At 41.9% G+C, this 19386-nt stretch overlaps 1 protein-coding gene across 1 annotated transcript in view; it reads right to left on the bottom strand.

Annotated features, from left to right (window-relative positions):
- Positions 1 to 1125: 1125 nt before the first annotated feature.
- Positions 1126 to 19386, bottom strand: part of LOC118234949 (carbohydrate-responsive element-binding protein) — a 31560-nt gene continuing 13299 nt past the window's right edge. Inside the window, exons 6-17 of the mRNA XM_035431839.1 lie at positions 17223 to 17397; positions 16380 to 16460; positions 9602 to 9741; positions 8590 to 9241; positions 7894 to 7967; positions 7349 to 7613; positions 6099 to 6211; positions 5754 to 5873; positions 5096 to 5223; positions 4431 to 4554; positions 3828 to 3957; positions 1126 to 2134 (exon numbers count right to left, since the gene is read on the bottom strand). Coding sequence (XP_035287730.1) covers positions 2013 to 2134; positions 3828 to 3957; positions 4431 to 4554; positions 5096 to 5223; positions 5754 to 5873; positions 6099 to 6211; positions 7349 to 7613; positions 7894 to 7967; positions 8590 to 9241; positions 9602 to 9741; positions 16380 to 16460; positions 17223 to 17397 — 2124 coding nt within the window. The 3' untranslated portion in view covers positions 1126 to 2012. The remainder of the gene's footprint in view (positions 2135 to 3827; positions 3958 to 4430; positions 4555 to 5095; positions 5224 to 5753; positions 5874 to 6098; positions 6212 to 7348; positions 7614 to 7893; positions 7968 to 8589; positions 9242 to 9601; positions 9742 to 16379; positions 16461 to 17222; positions 17398 to 19386) is intronic.

Here is a 19386-nt window from a genome sequence, read left to right as displayed (position 1 = left end):
AACGCTAGTAAAAACAAAAGGGTTCCAGCAGTTAATAATAATTTTTTTTGTTTTAATGGAAGGGGGGATTACACAGCACACCGACAGACGGTGTTTCTGAGATAGGCTTTGCACTTGGTGAATCCAATTCCAGGGACAGTTGCTTTCACACTATACAGATTTTAACGATCTGTTCCACATTTCCTCATTCCCTAATTCAAGGTTCCATATCAATTGCCATCCCTACACAAAGTTATACGAACAGGCCTGGAACACCAATATCTACCACACGCCATTGCCCAGTTTTCAATAGGAAAATATCAAAGGGAATAATTTGTGCTACATATTCAGCAACCTATGCCTCTGCCTCATGGTGGTGTATTTTGTCATCCTAATGGTGTGACCCATGGCGCCTGACTACAGAAAAAATGTTGCATGCGAACACACATATAAAATGTACAGCTGACGGCTTTATGGCTGTTTTGAGATGTGTAGATAAATTGGCTGTGGAGTGTTAGCACTGTGATCATTCCTTCTGTACTATGAAATCAGTCATATGAAGCTTATCAGTTTTAACTATAATGAAGATTTTCCAAAGGCTCATTCAAAGTGAACATTTCACCATTTCTCATTTACGGCTTTTTCTTTAAACATATGGAACTGATTTTTTTATAGGGTCGTTTAAAGGCTGCTACAGTAAGAATAAAATCGGAGCAAAGTTGTTTGGAGGAATGTAATTAAGTCCTCTTCCCCTAGTTTCTAATGACTTATAAAGAGTTGCCGGGTTATCCTCAGGATGATCCTTCTGGACAAATAAAATAATTAAGGAGCACATAAGTAGTGTGCAGAATATATCTTATTTCAATGTTTATTATTTTTTGTCCTGTACTTTTTGTTAAATTTGGTGGCGATGTTTTCTTGCTTACAGATCATCCATTTTCACATTAAGAAATACACAAACGTTTACCTCCTGCACTGTAGACCAGTGGTCACAATTCTTAACTTGCAACTTCAGCTTGTTTTTGATTTTCGCCAAATTGAGATCACAAGAGAAAGGGGTCAGTGTGAATAAGTGAGCTTGATTTTTACCAAAGGAGAGACTGGAATTACCAGAATATACTGTATTAATGTAATATACCATGCTGATTTGAACCAAAATCAATTTAATAAAATGTTCAAACAGTTGCAAATTTAAAAAACAAAAACAAGTCAAATCCCATGATAACATTCAAGAATGGATAAAAACATTTTAAACATCAAAACAAAAACAAGTTTTTTTGCTTTTTGAGTCAGATTTGCGTGTGTTATTCACATTGTACCGAACTATAAAAAAACAAAAAAAAAAACAAACGTTTCAACAATCATTCTCAACGAAAATTTTCAATCAGATAAATTATGTATACTTTATACTCAGAAACTCCAATTTTAAAATAACCATATGAATTTAAACGATGTTACATGGGACTTCTGACCCCAAAAAAAGAAATGACTCAGGTCTTGCATACAGTGTCTAATGCAGGTACACAAGTACACATTCTGTCCGATGAGTTAAACAAGCTGGTGCTAAAATCAAGCTCTACCCTGCCAAGAGAACAGAAGATAAATAACCCTCGTAACTGCACTGTGTTTGTGAATCTCTTCACTAATATTTAGTGGCTTAGCAGTTTCATTGATTCATGGGATGAACCATACCCCAGCTGAAATGAACAAAGTGGGTGTTTTTTTTTTTTTACATCAAACAAAATATAGAAACCACCCAGCATGAAAGCTGTAAGAAGTTGTACAGGGACATACTTTTAACAATGAAGACAATTATGTGGAATGTTAAGGGGAGGAGGGGGGGGGGGGTCAGAGAGCAGCTAGGGGGACCTGTACGGGTGATAAATCTGTAGCCCTTAGGTTTAACAGCAGAAATAACAATCAGAACTGTGAACAGTTTCCCTGTTGATGAAGTCGCCGGTGGCGTGAAGGCCACTGACACAAGCGCCCCGATGGCGCTGCCTGCCCCGCTGGCCGCAGCAGAGACTCGTTTCCTAGGAGTAACCGTGGGCTGGGTCGCTCTGGGTGACCGCCCGCGTGGCCTGCTCCGGGACCAGGGTGGGGTCAGTCAGAATGGAGGTGGAGGTGCTGAGGAGGCGGAGTGAACTGAGGACGGCTGGGAAAAGAGAAATTAGGGGCAAGAGAGGGGAGGAGAGAGAGAGAGAGAGAGAAAGAGAGAGGGGGGGAGGGAGAGAAGGAAAGAGGGGCCACTCATGAGATGCCGACTCAGGAAACTGTGGTAAACCTATACAATGATTTGGCATTCAAACACACAAACTCACTGCTTTACACATACGAGGGCAAAACACTGACATTCAACCACCATTTGATAAAGATGGCTAACTAGGAAGCTGAATCTAACAAAAGAAACATAAAAACAGCAAGCATAGATGCTTTTGGAAGGAATACCACACATGGTAGCGATGAACCAGATTATCAGATCTGTATTTTTATTAACATTGAAAGTTGTCACTCTGCCACTGCAGTTGAAACGTTCACCTAATAACATTCAGTACCGGTAATAATTAACTTGGCAATACTGCTCAGTGGACGTTTATTTTATAACAATGTTTAAAACAACAACAGGAGATAGAACATTTGTCACAGAAATTATATTGTGTCAGATCCAAAGTCATATTTATTCATTTATGATTCTGGAAAAATCTTATTTCACAATCTTGCAACTTCTGCAGCTTCCCCTCCTAGTCTGCTGTTTAAAGAGTTGTAACTCTTGCAACACTATTTGTATTTTATGAGGCCTTATAGTGAAAGACTCATAAAACACCTCCAGGAAGCAGTGTTCTTCAGAATTGTCTGAAGCTGCCTTTCTTTCCTTGAACCAGCACTCAACTGGTGAATTCGTTAAGCATTTTACTGATGCAAAATCATTCACCTACCCATCATACATACATGATTTCAGAACTGTGGGTCCACTGCTTAGGTATTCTAATATATTTTGATTTCATCATGTAGATATAACAACATTTTTTATACATAGACCCCCATTTGAGGGCACCATAATGTTTGAGCCAAATGTTTTTTATTAGTCAGGTATGTTTAATTGCTTCTTTACTGCAAGTATAAAACAGCTTTCAGTATCTAGTCTTGATTCTAGGCTTTTGGTTGCCTTTGAAGTCTGTTATTGCTGTTTGTGAGCATAAGGACCAGAGTTGTGTCAATGAAAGTCAAGGTAGCCATTATGAGGCAGAGAAACATGAAAAAAACAGTCAGAGACATAGGCCAAACGTTAGGCTTATCAAATTCAACAGTTTGGAACATCATTAAGAAGAAAGAGAGCACTGGTGAACTCAGTAATCGCAAAGGGCCACGGAAGACCTCTACAGTTGATGACCAAAACATTCTCATGGGGGGAGGGGGGGGGGGCGGGCTATGTATAAAAAGTTATTTCTACATGGTGAAACTAAAATGTATTGAAATACCCTTTAATAAAAGCTGAGACTCAGCACTTTAACATTGTCTGTCCTTTCTAAGGTCAAGTTTACTGTATTGTGAGAGACCTCAAGGCCCAGGGCCAAACCGATTCAAAACCAGAAAGTGGGGATAGGAATTCTGTATGTGAAACCCTCTGTGTCCCTTCTTTAGAAAGGCTACGTGAATGTATTGCCATTAAGAATGCATTGCAAGGGCTCGACTCTGTAAGTATGAATATGCTTTGATTAAAACAATACCTAGCATTTAATGGTTCAGGATAGTAAATGTCCTCCTTTTGTTAGTGCTAATATTTGTGCGTGACTGTGCAATGTGGCTGAATGAAGTGTGAGGCTCGGACTGCGTGTGCGCGCTCTCACTGGGTCTGAGCGCTGGGAGGGAGCAGTGCTGGTCCAGCCAGGACAGGGTGGTCCGACACAGGTCCTCCACGCTCGCCGTGGACACCATCCCATTGTAGGACTCAAACAGGGGCTCGATGATGATGCTGAACTGGGAAAGCACGGGATTAAGGAGCATAAGGAGCAGGGTGTTTTAACGCGTTGGTCCCAAAGGCGTCTTAACGCGTCAGCCACAAAGGGCGCTGCAACAAAGGCTCACCTGGAGAGGCGGATCACTCTGAATTTCAACCAGCATTAATAAAAGCAGTCAAGTGCATTTCTAAATTAGACCACAATCTGCGTTGCCCCCACTCCTAATTTACTTAAAAAACCCCTCTTTTAATGATAATTTTAAAATGTAATTTGACGCTGATAGATATCGCTCCTAAGTGCTATCACTTTACAAGCTCTCCGGCTGCAAATAACGTTGCCCTTTTGAGCTGTCATTCCTAAGTAATTATTTTACATCGCACCGAAAATCTCGGCAGCGGTGGTGTGAGTACGGCCAGATGAACGTGTAAATGTCATTCCGGCCCCCGCTTCTGAAATTGTCCCATAGTCCTTTGCGGTAGACGAGAAGGATACGATCCAGAACTTCCAGTTCTGCAGCGTCTGGGCCCTGACGTAGTCGCGGAACATCTCCCTCATGCGGTCGAAGCGCTGCCGCGTGATCGGCACTCCGGTGGCGGGGAGCTGCTGCTGGCACATGCTGAGCAAGGACAGGAAACGCATCACTTACGGCGGAGCGTGGCGGTGAGGCCTTTCAAATGCCGGTCTCCGTACGAGTGGACCTATACCAATATCGCCACTGTAGAAACGTAGTCCGCACCTCTGAGTCGTGTCTGAGCCATTGAGAGGTACTTGAAAATGTGTGTGAACAGTACAGAATGAGATGGAGCTTACAATATAAAAACTTATTTTAAAGACACTGTGCAATTAAAATAATCAATTTAAATGATGCAAATAACTATTATTATATTTGCATCATAAGGAAGTAATACTATTATAAAAAGCATATTTTTAAATCCTGAAACCAGCAAAGCACTTATACATCCCACTATAGGAAGATTCAGCATTGGTCATTTGGAGTGATTGCAGAGGGTCCTTAACTTGTGAATGGGAGAGAATGGGAATATTCACTGCTGAAAATCATATGGAATCAGCCATTTTGTTGTGTCAAGGGAGTGTCATAGCAGGTGCAGTGGCAGAGCTCATTGTATCGCAGGTCAGAAACTGGGTGTGGCTCTTACTTGATGGTGGAGTTGAGGCCTACAATCTCCTCCCGCAGCCTCTGGGCCTCCTCCTGCAGCTGGGATCGCTCCTGCTGCATCTTGCTGATGTACTCCGCTGTCTTCTGCAGGGTGGTGGCCTTACTGATCTGTGGGCAGACAAACTCACAGTCATGCAGACAGAGGCCTGGGAGTCCACCTACAACCACATTATTATAAACACCTTTCTGTATCCCTTTGACGTGAAGCTGTACAGTATATAGTTTATTTAGTATATAGTATACTAAATCTAAATCATTTCACAATTGGCCACATAATAAACTGGAAATTTTAAAATAACAGGAGCCCATGTGATCGTTGTTCTCCAAAGACAGAAATTAAGAGGGTTCTGTGAAATTATGAGCACTACCATTTCCTCTCCATTACTAGACCATAAAAAAATGAGGTAAACTTCTTGCAAAGGAGAGGATAACTTTTTTTCCTAGCAGCTTCTACTGAACATATTTTTTAGAAACATACCTTCTCACTTCTACTGCCTGTTTTTTTGTGTGCATATTAAAAACAGTCATTTCATTCATCATGTCATTGATCATGAAACGAGAGCTTACTGCTCAATCCAAAATAATTATTGGAGACAGCAATCCTCCAACTGATTTTAAAGCCTCTAACTGAACCTTACCTTAATGCTAGGCTGTGAACTCAGGGTCGTTACGAGGCTGTGCAGCGTGTCGAATCCCAGCTTTATGTTGAACCGTCGCTTCTGCTCTGCCGAGATGTGAGTTATTCTTCTGGTCTCAGTCTGAAAGAGTTACAGCTTTAGGCTTCGCATATCATGCGCTCTGCCGGAGTTTTAATTAGCCTGACAAAGGCCAGTGTGATGCCCAATCAAAAATATTAGTTTATAACCAACTGTCAGTCAGGTGTAAATGTGAAACAAAGTTCCTTTATCAGTCTTTTATCTGTTTTAATAGAAAACCCCTCTAAATGATTCATGAGAAGGGTTGCGCAGGTAGAGCAGGGTTACCTTGGTTGGCTCCAGCTTGGCTGGGCCGGGGAAGGAGTGCGGTGACTGGGGGTTGGAACTCTTCTCTACGGGGTTTGTTGGGGACATCTGGCCTGCGTTCCGTGTGAAACTCGCTAGAAACAGCGGAGTAATATCCAAGTCAGCAACACAAAAACAGACGCAGATGTTCGGTTGAAATGATAGGGAAATACATTTCCATGTCTGCAGCCTATTGTCACAAAAAACAACTATGAATAATACGGATTATCTGGATTTAACCCTTGTGTTGTCCTCTGGACCAAATATGACTTACCATGCTGAGTTTAATAGTGGTGTAAACCCCTGAAATTACTTTTTTTAGCATTAAATTTGATGACTTTTCCTGGAATTACCCTGCCATTAGAAAAAGTTAAACATCGTCCTTTTTATATTTTTATAAAAAATGCTACACCATCAGGGTATAAAGATTGTCTTATGAGTTTTTTTTTTTTTAAAACCCAGCAGTTATGAAATCAGAAGTTATAATCATAGTTAAGTGCCACACATCTACTGTGTTACAGCAAAAAAAAAAAAATAATAATTCTGTTTTGTAGTAGAAACAAGTGGTGTTGACTGAAGAAATATAGTCTCTCTGGACTATGAAGAAGGAAAACAGTTTTTCACCCATTTATTGATGAGTAACAGGTTGTTTCTACAAGAACAATATTGATATAAGGTTTAAAATTGAATGCTTTATCCCAGAGGATCTGGCAAAGATGAGTCATTATTGACCCTGTGAAGACGGGGCACATGCATAATATGAAGACAACACAACGGTTAAACAAAACAGTTACATATTAAGCACTTTGTTGCCTCACTGCCCCAGTTAAATGAACACACAATTTAAAAAGCAGACATCGACATGAAAGTAAGATTAAGAAACTAAATGCAGACGGGACCCACAAATGAGTGGCTTCTCACAGATGTCTTAATATTGTCAATGCCATGTGGGTAAGAACTAATTTAAAAAGGACCACTGAAATTACAGTGTGGGCCCTGGAAAGACAAAAGCTATGAATTTTGAATGAAAACAAACTTGTATCGTGTGTGAATAGTATTCAAGTCTCAGTGATGAGACTAATAGTTTGGTAAGTACTATTCATGGTCTACAGATTTTCAGGTCCAGAGTGATTTCAGACCTGAAAATCAGTGATTTCATTGATTTCAGACCTTAAAATCAGTGATTTCATTGATTTCAGACCTTAAAATCAGTGATTTCGTTGATTTCAGACCTGTTAAGCTGTTTCTGTCGCTGCTGTAGATGTGGACGGGGGACAGCTTCTCGGTCTTGGGGATGAGGAGCGGGGTCTGCGAGGGCAGGGGGCCCTGGGTGAGCAGGGCGGACACCGCGGAGCCGCGCGAGGAGCCCGCGAGGCCCTCCGCCGGGGGCAGGAGGGCAGTTTGGCAGTGCAGCGGCGGCACGAGCGGGATCCCGGAGGGACAGGAAGTGCCGTGGTGCATCTGGCCCGAAGCCCCGCCCACATTCATTCTGCCACTCTGCAAAAAAATAAAAAATATACAAATGTGTGTTTACTCAGCACAATTCTCCTCATTATCTTGAGGATTTATAGCTACTCAACAAAAATCCTGGTCCCCCTTGCTTGACAAATTGTTCTGCCACATTCAAATTTGGAAGGACTGGTGATCTTCATTTGATTGTTAGAGAGATGACACTCCTCAACTATATGTGGAAACAAAGGCTCATACTCACCAATCCAAATCAGATTGCTCATTCAAGCTATGACAAACACAGAGAGGTAAAAAGCTGGCGGCTTACTGGAGAGTTAGGAGACAGGGAACAGTGACCCTTTGCCTCAGCTAAGGTAGGATCAAATCCTGGTGTTGGTTTACCTAAATAATAAAAAACAAATATGAAACAATAACTCATTAAGCCTAGTCAGGAATGAGAAAATTTGAATGTGACACTGACATTTGAGTTCAAGGTTGCACTGGCAGCCCGAGATTACTTAAAGTTTAAAAGTTTGATTTTATCTTTTTTGTAAGCTTATCATTAAGCGATCAGGTACAGTTTCCAACTGACCATTCTGACAATGAACAGCTTTCATGAAATGGCATAAGAACAATTCCATAACAGTCCTCAATACTACAATACATTATTGAGATTAGCCAGATTACCATGTTTGTACATGTACTCCCTGCATATAGAAGTGTGTTTTCATTTAAACACTGGACAAAATCAATTAATTAAATAACCATGCAATATTGTTTTTGTAACTGTAGCAAGCATTGTCATACATGGCTCTCACCCTCCACATGAGCCTATGTCACAAGACATTCAGAAATGGTTACCTTCCAATAAACTAAGAACAGTAAAAACAATTCATGCAGAAAATAGCACACAGACTTTAAAAAATTAAAACTTTATGAGGCAGCTGGGCAAGTAAGTCGCCATTAAATATTAACAGGGAAATGCACATCCAAGGGAGAGGGGTGAAGAAAGGTCGAAACGCACGCTCTTGTGTGCCCGTGGAAAGCAGCTTAGCTAAGCAGCTGGTCTGCAGAGGGGAAGTGGGCGCAGCCGACGACACCGTCTTCACCCCGGACGTCTTCTGCCTGTACTTTCCCCGGACGCCCACGTCCGAGTGCTGATGAGGGGCGGGGAACGAGGCGCGGGACACCGGGACGGCGTGGGCGGCGGGGAGGGGAGGGTACCCCACCGACACGCAGGGGCCCGGCGCGAACAGGTCCGGCGCGGGGTAGCCCTGGTCCGCCGGGTCCGACACCAGGGCGCCGATCATGGAGCCGGTGTGGGTGATGACGGAGGACGCCGCCGCCGCCGAGCTGTACCGGTACTTGTGGCACGGGGCGGGGTAGAGGAAGGGGCCGTCCTGGGGGCCGGGGTGCATGTTCGCGGAGGCCATGGCGGCGTTTGTGTAAGGCTGCTGCCCGTACGCCGCTTCCCCCGCAGTCAGCCCGTGGGCCTGGTACTCGGAATGCGGGCCGTAGTCCAGCTGCGCTTTGTACTTGTGTTCCGGGGTGACGCCGCCGGTGCTGAAAGCCATCTCGGAGGTCAAAGGTTGCCTGTGATAGCCCTGGTCCGACAGGGAGTCTGACGACGATGGGTGAGACAGTCTGCTGTTGCTTCCCGCAGAGGGTAGGCTAGCCTGCAAAACATTCACCGCTACTTACCAAACCATAAATATCAACTACGGCTGTAAAACAAGCACTGCTATCAAAATCATACCCACAACAAATTCAACAAATACAGCAAGGGCCACAATGGAAATAAGTCCTGTGACTTTTTCGTGTTATCCCTGATGCTCTTTTAATTGTGCATGTACATTGGTGTTTGCAACCATGTAATTGTCCTTTTAAAGTGAATCGTCAAATAAATAAACTACACTAAATTCCTGGGTCTCTTACTGTTTTACGATAAAAAAAAATAGACCCTTGGATAAAAAAATAGGCCTTCTGAGGCATGGTTTACACACATGGCAATTCACTGTGAAATGGATTTAACTGACCTGTGCCAGCTGATTGTCAGGATGGAGTACAGGCTCGGTGGACATAGTGGAGAAGGCACTCCCAGACATGTTTCCAAAATACCCACACTCAGTGTAACCAGCCTGGTCCACTGGCTGACCACGGTGACTCATGAAAATATCTGGGGGAAAAAAAAGTGTAAGGCAATTCTGGAGAAATTGGAGGATGTGTTTAAAAAAAGGTACATGAATAAAAAAATAAATGGTACACAACCCCCTTCCATTGCTAAAAAAAAAAACTGCATGCTGCACATTTCATAGAGGAAAATGATTATCTAGCTGACTTAAAAGGGAGTGTCACATCAGGGGAGTTCTGCAAACTAAGCCGTTAGATCTTTCTTTTATGTATACAGTCTGTTGATTCAGTTGCCTTGGGAGAAAGGGTGTTTACCATAAAGAATCTCAAAAAGAGGAAGCTGAAATGAATTTTTTTGGTTTAGTTTTTTTTCCCGAATGCCACTGTACTTCTTGGTACGTATATAGCCGGTGAGTACTTTTGGTATGTAATCACTCACTCACCAACGAATGAAAATAGAATAGAAATGAAAAGAGACAGCAACTTGTCTTCCTACCAACATACAGAATAGGGGCTAAGAGTGAAAATTCCATATGTTCCATGATTCAATATCCAATTTAGACACAAAAAATGAGGGGAAGCCTCTGTCTCTCCATGGGACATATGTGTGACCCTACTACTGTCACGGAAGATGTCAACATTCTAAAAATGGTGTGACAATGCCAAAAAATGACACTGCACACACAGACAGCCAGATCACTCTCCCAAATAGTGTGCTACAACCACAAAACTCATATGACAGGTTTGAAGAATTTGGAAAAAGGATGTAGCTCAGAAAGCCTTCCTCAAACACACTGCACTCCAGTGGGGTCATGGATAGCACTAGTTCTCAGTGCACCGATTCACCCAAAGGTCCAAAATGGAATTGTGACCGTGCCAGAGCTGACTGTCATAGGGAGTTCTGTGAGGTGCTACTGGCATAGGAATGGGTGAGTCAGGGTGGGCCATGGCCACCTAAATATTATCTTGGCCCACCCATGTATCTAGGCTGAACCACCACACCAAACTGCCCACCTAGGTCATTCTGGCCCAGCGACTTCTATACAGGCCAAACTACATGAATATTTCTGACTACGCTGCTAACTAGCCATAGCATCCCCCAGAGAGAGTCTTATTGGCAGAGAACAACAACCTATTGACAATTCTGGTCAAACAGGCACAGCTGTGCAGCCCTCCTGCACAGTGGCTGAGGAGGTCAGATGGTAGAGTGGCCAGAAGCAGCAGTCGGCTGCAAGAGGTCTGAAGGACACACATGCTATTCCATGTTCTCCTGAATCGATTACACGATAAGAGAATTTTGCGTTGCAGAGGCAGGCTTACATGTGCAATTGTACATTCTAAATTGGATAATAATGTTTAAAAAGGGAATAAAAAGGCAGTCAACTTAATATACAGTACAGTACCAAGCACACATTTTTATATTAATTAAATGTACATGCCATAAAAATGTATAGATATACAATATTCTGTATTACACATTAAAGTAACATCCAATCTAGTATGGATCTTTCCATTGCTAACAAAATACATACATTTTATTTAATCACTAGCCTAGATTTAAATAAACCAATGACTATGGCAAAGTGAACAGATCAAGTTCAAAATGACACACCTGTCACAGCCTAGCTTTATTGGTAAAAATACATGCGACACACACAGAAATTCTAATTAAAACATACTCACACAAACAGAACGGGGCACATGATTTTCCTTCCCAAAACATGACAGCAAAGCATCTGGCTGACCAACCTCCAATTATTTCCATGCACTCATAAAAGAGGACTCAAACATGTTACAAGCATGCCTCCAGAAGAGAACATGTCATGAGAAGTATTGTTTTCATTCAAAAAAGAGTACTTTCCACGCTCTTCCAGAAGTCATCCAAACAAAGCCACTCCGGTTGTAGCAGTGGGTGTCCACTTGGGAATGGACCTCAAAAATATGACCAGTATGACTCGGAAAAACAGCAGACCTATTCCTCGTGACGGACCCAGACAGCTGATAGTCACAGCCCTGCCAAGGGGCAGGGCACCAGTGGGCTTCCAAGCATAGAAACAATTCATGATCTTTCAACAGTCTGACATGGCCAAGAATATATGTTAAGGTGGCCATAAAAAAGAATAATGGCTTGCTTGCTCACATCGGTGGCTTATATTATACTGCAGTTACGTAAATTACATAAAAAAAGGTTTCTACAGGAATATACACCACAAGGTGCCATTTTTCTCTCTGAAAACACAAAACCTGACAAAGACAGGTACGTTCCCTTCTGGTACGTTGGGCAGGTAAACTGTCAGAAAACAAGCCTCTGGAATTTTCAATTCAGAATGTCTGACCTTGCCCCAGCTCAACTCTTACTTTTAAAATAACACAACACTGATTGAAAATGTGGATCAGATTCCAGTTCCAGGTGTTGCAAGTCATGATGTAAGACACCTCCAAAAATATGGAGTAAAAGTTCTGTAATACATAAACATACATAAAATATCCAGGGTGCAGTGCATGGTCTGAAATTCAGAACTTCAGAAATTCACATATCAAAGCTTAGCGTCCCATTGGAATGGATTTTAAACAAGGGCTCAAGTAAGTCTCATACTGTAATGACCTCTAATCAGACACCATCTTAATCACTGCGTTGGCATCTCTGGCACAGCTCATAACTGGTTCTCCGCATTTTATCACACATAATTTTCTCTGTTGCTCTTGGGGAAGACAAGTCATCTTGATTCAATTGATTTTCAATATACGTATATGCACCCTCCGGGATATGTAATTAGAAAACGTCAAAACAATGTCAACTTCCACTTTAACGCAGACGACACTCGCCCATAGGTCCTCATTAAATCAGGCGATATGACAGAACTGCCCTCTCTAAAAAAACTGCCCCTTGGACATTCACAGCTGGATGTCCTACAGCTTAAACTAAAACTGGATCTCCTCTAATCAGTAAAGACATTCAAAATCATCTTGGCCCCCTTTCTTCCAACATAACAATAAGATGTAAAAATCTGGGTTTTATTTTTGACTGTAGAAGACTTTCCAAAATTAAAGCATTTTTATCTTTTAAACACTTATACATTGTTTCACATGCTTTTATTTCCTTGCTACTTGTTTACTTAAACTCACTATACTCCTGTGTTAGCCACCAGAACATATCAAGGCTACAATTAGTGCAAAATCCTGTGGCCAGACTCCAGACCGATGTGACTGCAAAAACGGTGGACCTGCAAAACCTGCATCAATCTGTTTCCAGTTTCAGTGTCAGTTAGACGTATTGACCACTTTATTGCATACAAGGCTAATCATGCATAACTATGTGCTTATTCATGTAGGACTGTTGGACATCATTACCTGTTATTAGCCTGCTAGCTAAAGCACTGCAAGTGGTCAGCTAAAGCAAGTGAACATTGCAATCGCTACCCAGATAGCCAGCGACTCCAGGCCGGATCCGCGCCAATTCTGGCCCGGCAGAGCTGATTTCGTTTAGCTACAAAGTGTGACATTTCCATTACAGGAATCAAACTGAATTTAACGTGGCTTTATCATCTGGCTGGTTCGCAGCTAGTTAGCCAGCTAGTTGGTAACTTCTGAGATGATAAAGCCAGCTACAGACCTTCATAGCTAACAAAACAAAAAGCTACATACGAGTCTACCAAGTTAATTAAGGCACCAGTAACTTGTACGCACGTATGCGCAAAACAATGTGCTGAAGTATACAAACATGTGAAGGCCCTGTGTCTAATAAGGGGGTCGATATGTCCAAATGACACCTGAGCCAGAAACAGATTGACAGAGGTTATTCAGGTCCACCGTTTTTGCAATTACACCGGCACTAAGAAAAAGCAGCACATAACACACATTTTAGCCTCGTTCCTCTGGCTGCCAGTAAAATTTAGGATTGATTTTAAAATTTTATTAATCAATTTTAAAGCACGCCTGAGGCTAGCTCCATCCTATATCTCAGACCTTTTAATTCCCTGTAAGTCAAGGCAGAGCCTGAGGTCCCCAGGCAAGGCTCTTTTGGCTGTTTAACAGCTTAGGCTGAAAATAAAGGGTGATTGTGCTTTCTCTATCAGGACCCATAGACTGTGGAATGACCTGCCAGAGGAGATCAGGCTAGCAAATTCAGTATCTTCTTTTAAAACACTTATTTTATTTGAAAGTTTTACTTGGAGTTTTTTTTTTGTTAGTGATTACTCTTGCCATCACTGTATTTCTACTCTCCAGCTTTCCGATCCTGTGTTCTTTTTTTGCTCATTTGTATTATTTGTAAGCACTTTGTGATCCGTGTTATGAATTTTTGGTCAATTCATTTCATTTTATTCCTTTTCTATGTTCTCTTAAATTTGTAAAGTACTTTGTAAACATGTTTTGATAAGTTCTACATAAATAAAGTTGTTGTTGTTATTTTTATTATTATTATTATATTATTATTATTATTATTGTTAAGGGGCGACATAGCTCAGGAGATAAGGACAGTTGTCTGGCAGTCGGAGGGTTGCCGGTTCGATCCCCCGCCCTGGGCGTGTCGAAGTGTCCCTGAGCAAGACACCTAACCACTAATTGCTCCCAACGAGCTGATTGGTACCTTGCATGGCAGCCTTTCACCGTTGGTGTGTGTGTATGGGTGAATGAGAGGCATCAATTGTAAAGCTCTTATTACGCTTACTAGAACAGATATCCAGAGCTGTGAGTGGCAGTTCCACTTCCACATTCAGCTGTGCTCGACCCAAAAGCCGACCTCCCTGTCACCCGCACGTACAGGATACGGGCAGGCCCAATAATTTCCCCCTTTCTTTCTATACACAAGCTCAAGTTCCTCTATCAACATCATAAAACCCCTGCTCTGCCCTTCTGAAGAAAAATAATTTTATTACGATGATAATTTACTCTATTTTATCGCTATAATACTACAGTATAAGTGTGACGTACTGAAATTAATTGACATGATACAATTATATTAACTGTGATGTACTGTTTTCTTTACTATAGTGCTACTTTATATAGTGTGGTGTACTGTATTTTATTGTTATAACGATATTGTACTATGTATGCTGTACTAAATTTCATTGCTATAATACTACAGTTTTAAGTGTGATGTACTGCACTTTATTGCTATAACGCTATTGTAGAGTGATGTTTTTAGCTGCCTGAGGACTGCAGACTTAAGCTCAGTAGCTACTCTGGTACCACTGACTTCTGTGTTGTACAAGGCCCAGCCAATTCAATAAATACCCCAAAAATATTAGTAAAAAAAGTCTAATTCTGAGTCAAGACTACCTCTTAGAATTATATTCGCTCTAACTCTTAAGACTTAGCACTTGAACTATTGCTTCATGCACTACCAGAGTGATATTGTATTTGTCATAGGCTGTAAGAAAGACATTGTCACAACCAGGAATACCAGGCTTTTTGGCATATAGCTCATGCATTACCTATTTTTATTATGAGGCAGTAAATCATATGACCATAAGATACATATGATAAAATGTATTCAAATACAGTTTCTACTGACTTTAATGTATTTCAATCAGTTGAAATATGAATTTTGCATAACTTTAGAGCAGGGGTGTCAAACTCCAGGCTTAGAAGGCCACGTTGTCTGCCTGTTTTTGCTGTGTTTCAGCAAGACTGATTAAGTTATTGATTGGATAAAGAGTCCACACACCTTGTTTTCAAGGCCTTAATTGGCTGCTGATTGAAAGGAAACCACAAATAGCTCCAGACACTGCAGCCCTCTGGAGTTTGACACCCTGGCTTTAGAGGGTTTCATTGTGAATAGAACTGCTGCAGTGCACATAAACTGTTAAAGACTCATATTTGATATAACAGAGATAGTATAGGAGTCAAAATGTACACCGTAAAATTATTCTCCAAACTGTTGCGCTGAAGCCGTCGCCCAACAGTTTATGAAACGCAAATAACTGCTGAGTAAGCATTTCAGCTAGGTAGCATTTATTCCTTGCCCTCCTGTGGCAGAGAACACATGAGAGAAACCAGGGATATACCTCCTTACAGGACCTATATATTTCTTCCATTTTGTTCATCAAAGATTTTCTGTCACCACTCATAAAATTAGGCATGGAGCCAATATTATGGGATATGATGAGAATTAAATTTCTCGTGCATTCATTATCGAGGTTAAGCCCAGGAGAAAATGTCTCATAAGTCCCTCAAAAGGGAAAGGGAATCTTGTGCTCACCCTAAGTATCCTGGGACAATCTCTAAGAAGCCGATGGCTTTCAGCAGGAGAACAGCGAAAGTAAGCAGGAGAGGCAATAATGCAAGCCATTGCTATCCTACCATTAATGGCAGCTATGTGCTGTGCTATCATATGCTACAGGTAGCAAACCTATTTTGCAGTGTTGGTTGCCAAACTGTCAGTTAGGACCAACTGGTGGGCATGGCAGGGGGTAGGTGGGTTGGGAGACGACACAAGAAAAAGTTTACCAACAGAAATTTAAACCAGTCAAATGTACCAAAAAGAAAAATAATAAGAGTGAGTCAGAAAAAAAGGACTGACTCTTAAAATAGGATGTGGGTCAGACAATTTCAGAACCACTGTCTTACAGAGCAAGTGGGCATTCAGGAAAAAGAAGAGCACTTTCAGCAGAGTGTAGCTGCTGCTGTCACCGACGGACAGACGGAGAAGACGGGCGGAGGTGCGGACGGAGGGCGCCTTACCTGGGATGTCCATGAAGTCATCGAGATTGGGCTGCAGCGGAGTCAGGCCGGGCTGGATCATGTCAGCATTGCTGGTGTAAGCTGTGGAGGGGAGGTCGCCGGTGAGAAGAAACGAACCGCACATTTGAACGTGTCCGAGCGAGCGAGCGCGAGGGTCCACTAGCTCGAGGTGACTCATCTTTCACCTCATCCATTCATCTGCTAACTTCCCCAATGAGCGTCCGCTTCCTCTGGAGGGAAGTAATCTTCTGACGAGCGCCCATATCCCCTCAGAAGGGCAGTGATGGTAAGAGGGTGTGCCTGACCACGGCCACAAACTCACACCACTGTCTCTGCTAGTGGCTTTTGGCATATGCAGATTTGCATCTGATATACTTTACTCCTCTAGTAAAGTGTGCTTTGGATTTGGAAAAAATGAATAATAAATGATTATGATGATGATGATTATTATGATTGTTATTATGATTATGATTATGATTATTATTATTATTATTATTAATTTCTACATTCTATTAAGATCAGCATAAAATAGATTCTTACTTCTGAACAGGAGATGCTGAACTCATTTTAAAAGTGTTTTGCAAGATGACTAGCTGTGACTGGCAAAGCAACTGTGAACCTCAGGTTCTGCCAAAAGCTCCACTGGGTTTCCCAAGAACAGGCCCGTATTACATTACATTCATTCAGCAGATGGTCTTTGCCAGAGCGACTCACAATATTAGAGAGTATAAGTGCATCTGCCTGATTTATAAGAGCAATAGTAGCAGACCTTGGCTAAGAACATTCCCAGACCAGCCAGCGTGGGATTGTTGTATGGGTACAGGGGAGACCGGTTGCACTTACTCTTGTGTCTGTCTCCCGTCCAGGGACAGGGCTTCTGAGTCATGGTGAACAAGGTGTCTGAAATGTCAGACAGGAAGCAGTCCAGATCAAACATGTGTGCGTCCTCTGGCATCGGCATGGGCTCCTGGTACATCTGACTGGACCATTTCTCCAAGCCTCCCCTGAATATCGGCCCCTAGGACAGACAGGGGGACAGAGAGCGCCGCCATCTTGAATGTGTGGCTGATCCCTATGGGGCAAGTGTCCACACGGTGCACGTCACACACTACATTCTGCATGTTCGACTGTAGGAGTTTAAACGCATTTAGCAAAAACAAGGGGTGTAGTCAATCTAGTTACAGTGTGCACTACGTTTGGCTAAGAGTCCCTAACTGCAGCATGTGTTGCTTACACAGCTTTACGTATGGTGGATGGTGGCCAGGAGCACACATTTTAAATGTGAAATAAAATACAACACTTTTTTTCATCGACCAGGACCGTGATTCACACGGGGAATTGGTATAACGACTAAATTGGGGAGAAAATGGAAGAAAAATGGCAACAACAAAAAAATAAAAAATAAAAATACAACACTTTTTAAAATAATTTGTTGCTCAGAGTTAAGGACAGATCATTTCATGGCTAGATTGAAGAAAGGTTACAGTGAACAGGGCCAGTGAACAAATCTAGAAATGATAGATTTAAAATTCTATTCCAGGACTTCAGCCAGTTTCATATTTACAACAGGAACAGTGTGTAAAAATTGCATCCCTCACATCTCCCAAGAACCGTATTTATAAACTCAACCCTACCGTGAACATTCATGCACTGCAATATATTATAATAAAAATATTAAACATTAAAAACCTGCTCCTCTCATTGCTTGCCTGTTCCAAAGTCTCCGCCTCCATAGAAGTATGCATCTTCTGACTCATCAAAACAGTCCAAATAACACTAGTAAGTCACCACACTGCCACCAAACGGAACAGGCTTAAATGTAGGTCAGTGGAGTCAATCAGTTCAGCAGGTCAGTTTCCTTCATAATAAATGAACAAAGACTTCCACTCTTCCCTGATTTATACAAATAAATTACTGGGTTCAATAATTTGAAATAAAACATGGAGCAAAATGAGTGCTTTCTGTCTACTTGAATACCTATCCCTAAAAAAAATGTTTAAAAAAAAAAAATACATTATAATAATAAAATTTCCTAAATGCAGCATTTTTTTTTCTACCGGACAATAAAATACTAGAAATTTTACGGGCTATTTGGTTTGAAATTGTTTAGTGTCTTCAGACAAACCCGCGATTCACAAAGCGCAATCGCTGTGATGTGAACTGCAGTAAATACATTTAATGCAATTCCCTTTCAGCTTTTCTCACAAATAAGCATATGCATTCTGTTAAACAAAGAAAACAGCTTTGGAACTGGAACGCACTGCCCCTGCGCTGCTACAAACACAGACCCAACTCAGTTCACCTCTCAGTATGCTGACAGCGCACTTCTGAGCCACAATAACTGAATGACAAACAGTACGGATACTGTACACTGAGGGCCGTACAGTCAAATCCCTCCCAACTTAAAGAGCTCTCCATATAATAACAGCCAAGTAAGTAAAACCAAAAATCAGGCAATTAGCTGTGTGTTTCTCTTCGAAGGCAGCCTGAATAGTTAACCTGAGAAACAGAGGTACTCACTGCAGTAAGAAATCCCAGGAGAGCTGCCACTCGCTGCAGACAGGAGTCCACCTTTATAATTTTATTTTAAAGATGCAATCTGAGACCACTGGACAGATATAGAGTTGCCTGGGCACCAGGCGGAAGTGCGTCCGATTACGTCTCAAACTCACTGACCATTTTTTTCCTCTATCTAACAAAAGGGGAGAAATTATAGTACAGGTCTGTGTTTATCAACAGCCAAAAGGAGGTGGATGGTGGGGGCAGGGAGCTGTTGGAAAAGCAGGTTCACAATGAAGCATAAATGTCACCGTTAACTTGGAGAAAAAAGAAAGGTTGGGGAAAAAAACCCACTGCTGAGATCCAATTATAAGGTTTTTATTCTGTGTGCCTCTGTTTCAGAGAGTGTGTCACTGTCTTTTGTCCCTGACCTAATTCAAGCAGTTCACAGCTCACGTGCAGAGAAACTAGAAGTCTGACTCCCCCTACAGGCAGATCAGTGCCCACC

The sequence above is a fragment of the Anguilla anguilla genome, chromosome 9 (genome assembly GCF_013347855.1).
Source record: "Anguilla anguilla isolate fAngAng1 chromosome 9, fAngAng1.pri, whole genome shotgun sequence".
NCBI lineage: Eukaryota > Metazoa > Chordata > Actinopteri > Anguilliformes > Anguillidae > Anguilla > Anguilla anguilla.
This window is presented reverse-complemented; position numbering and strand designations above follow the sequence as displayed.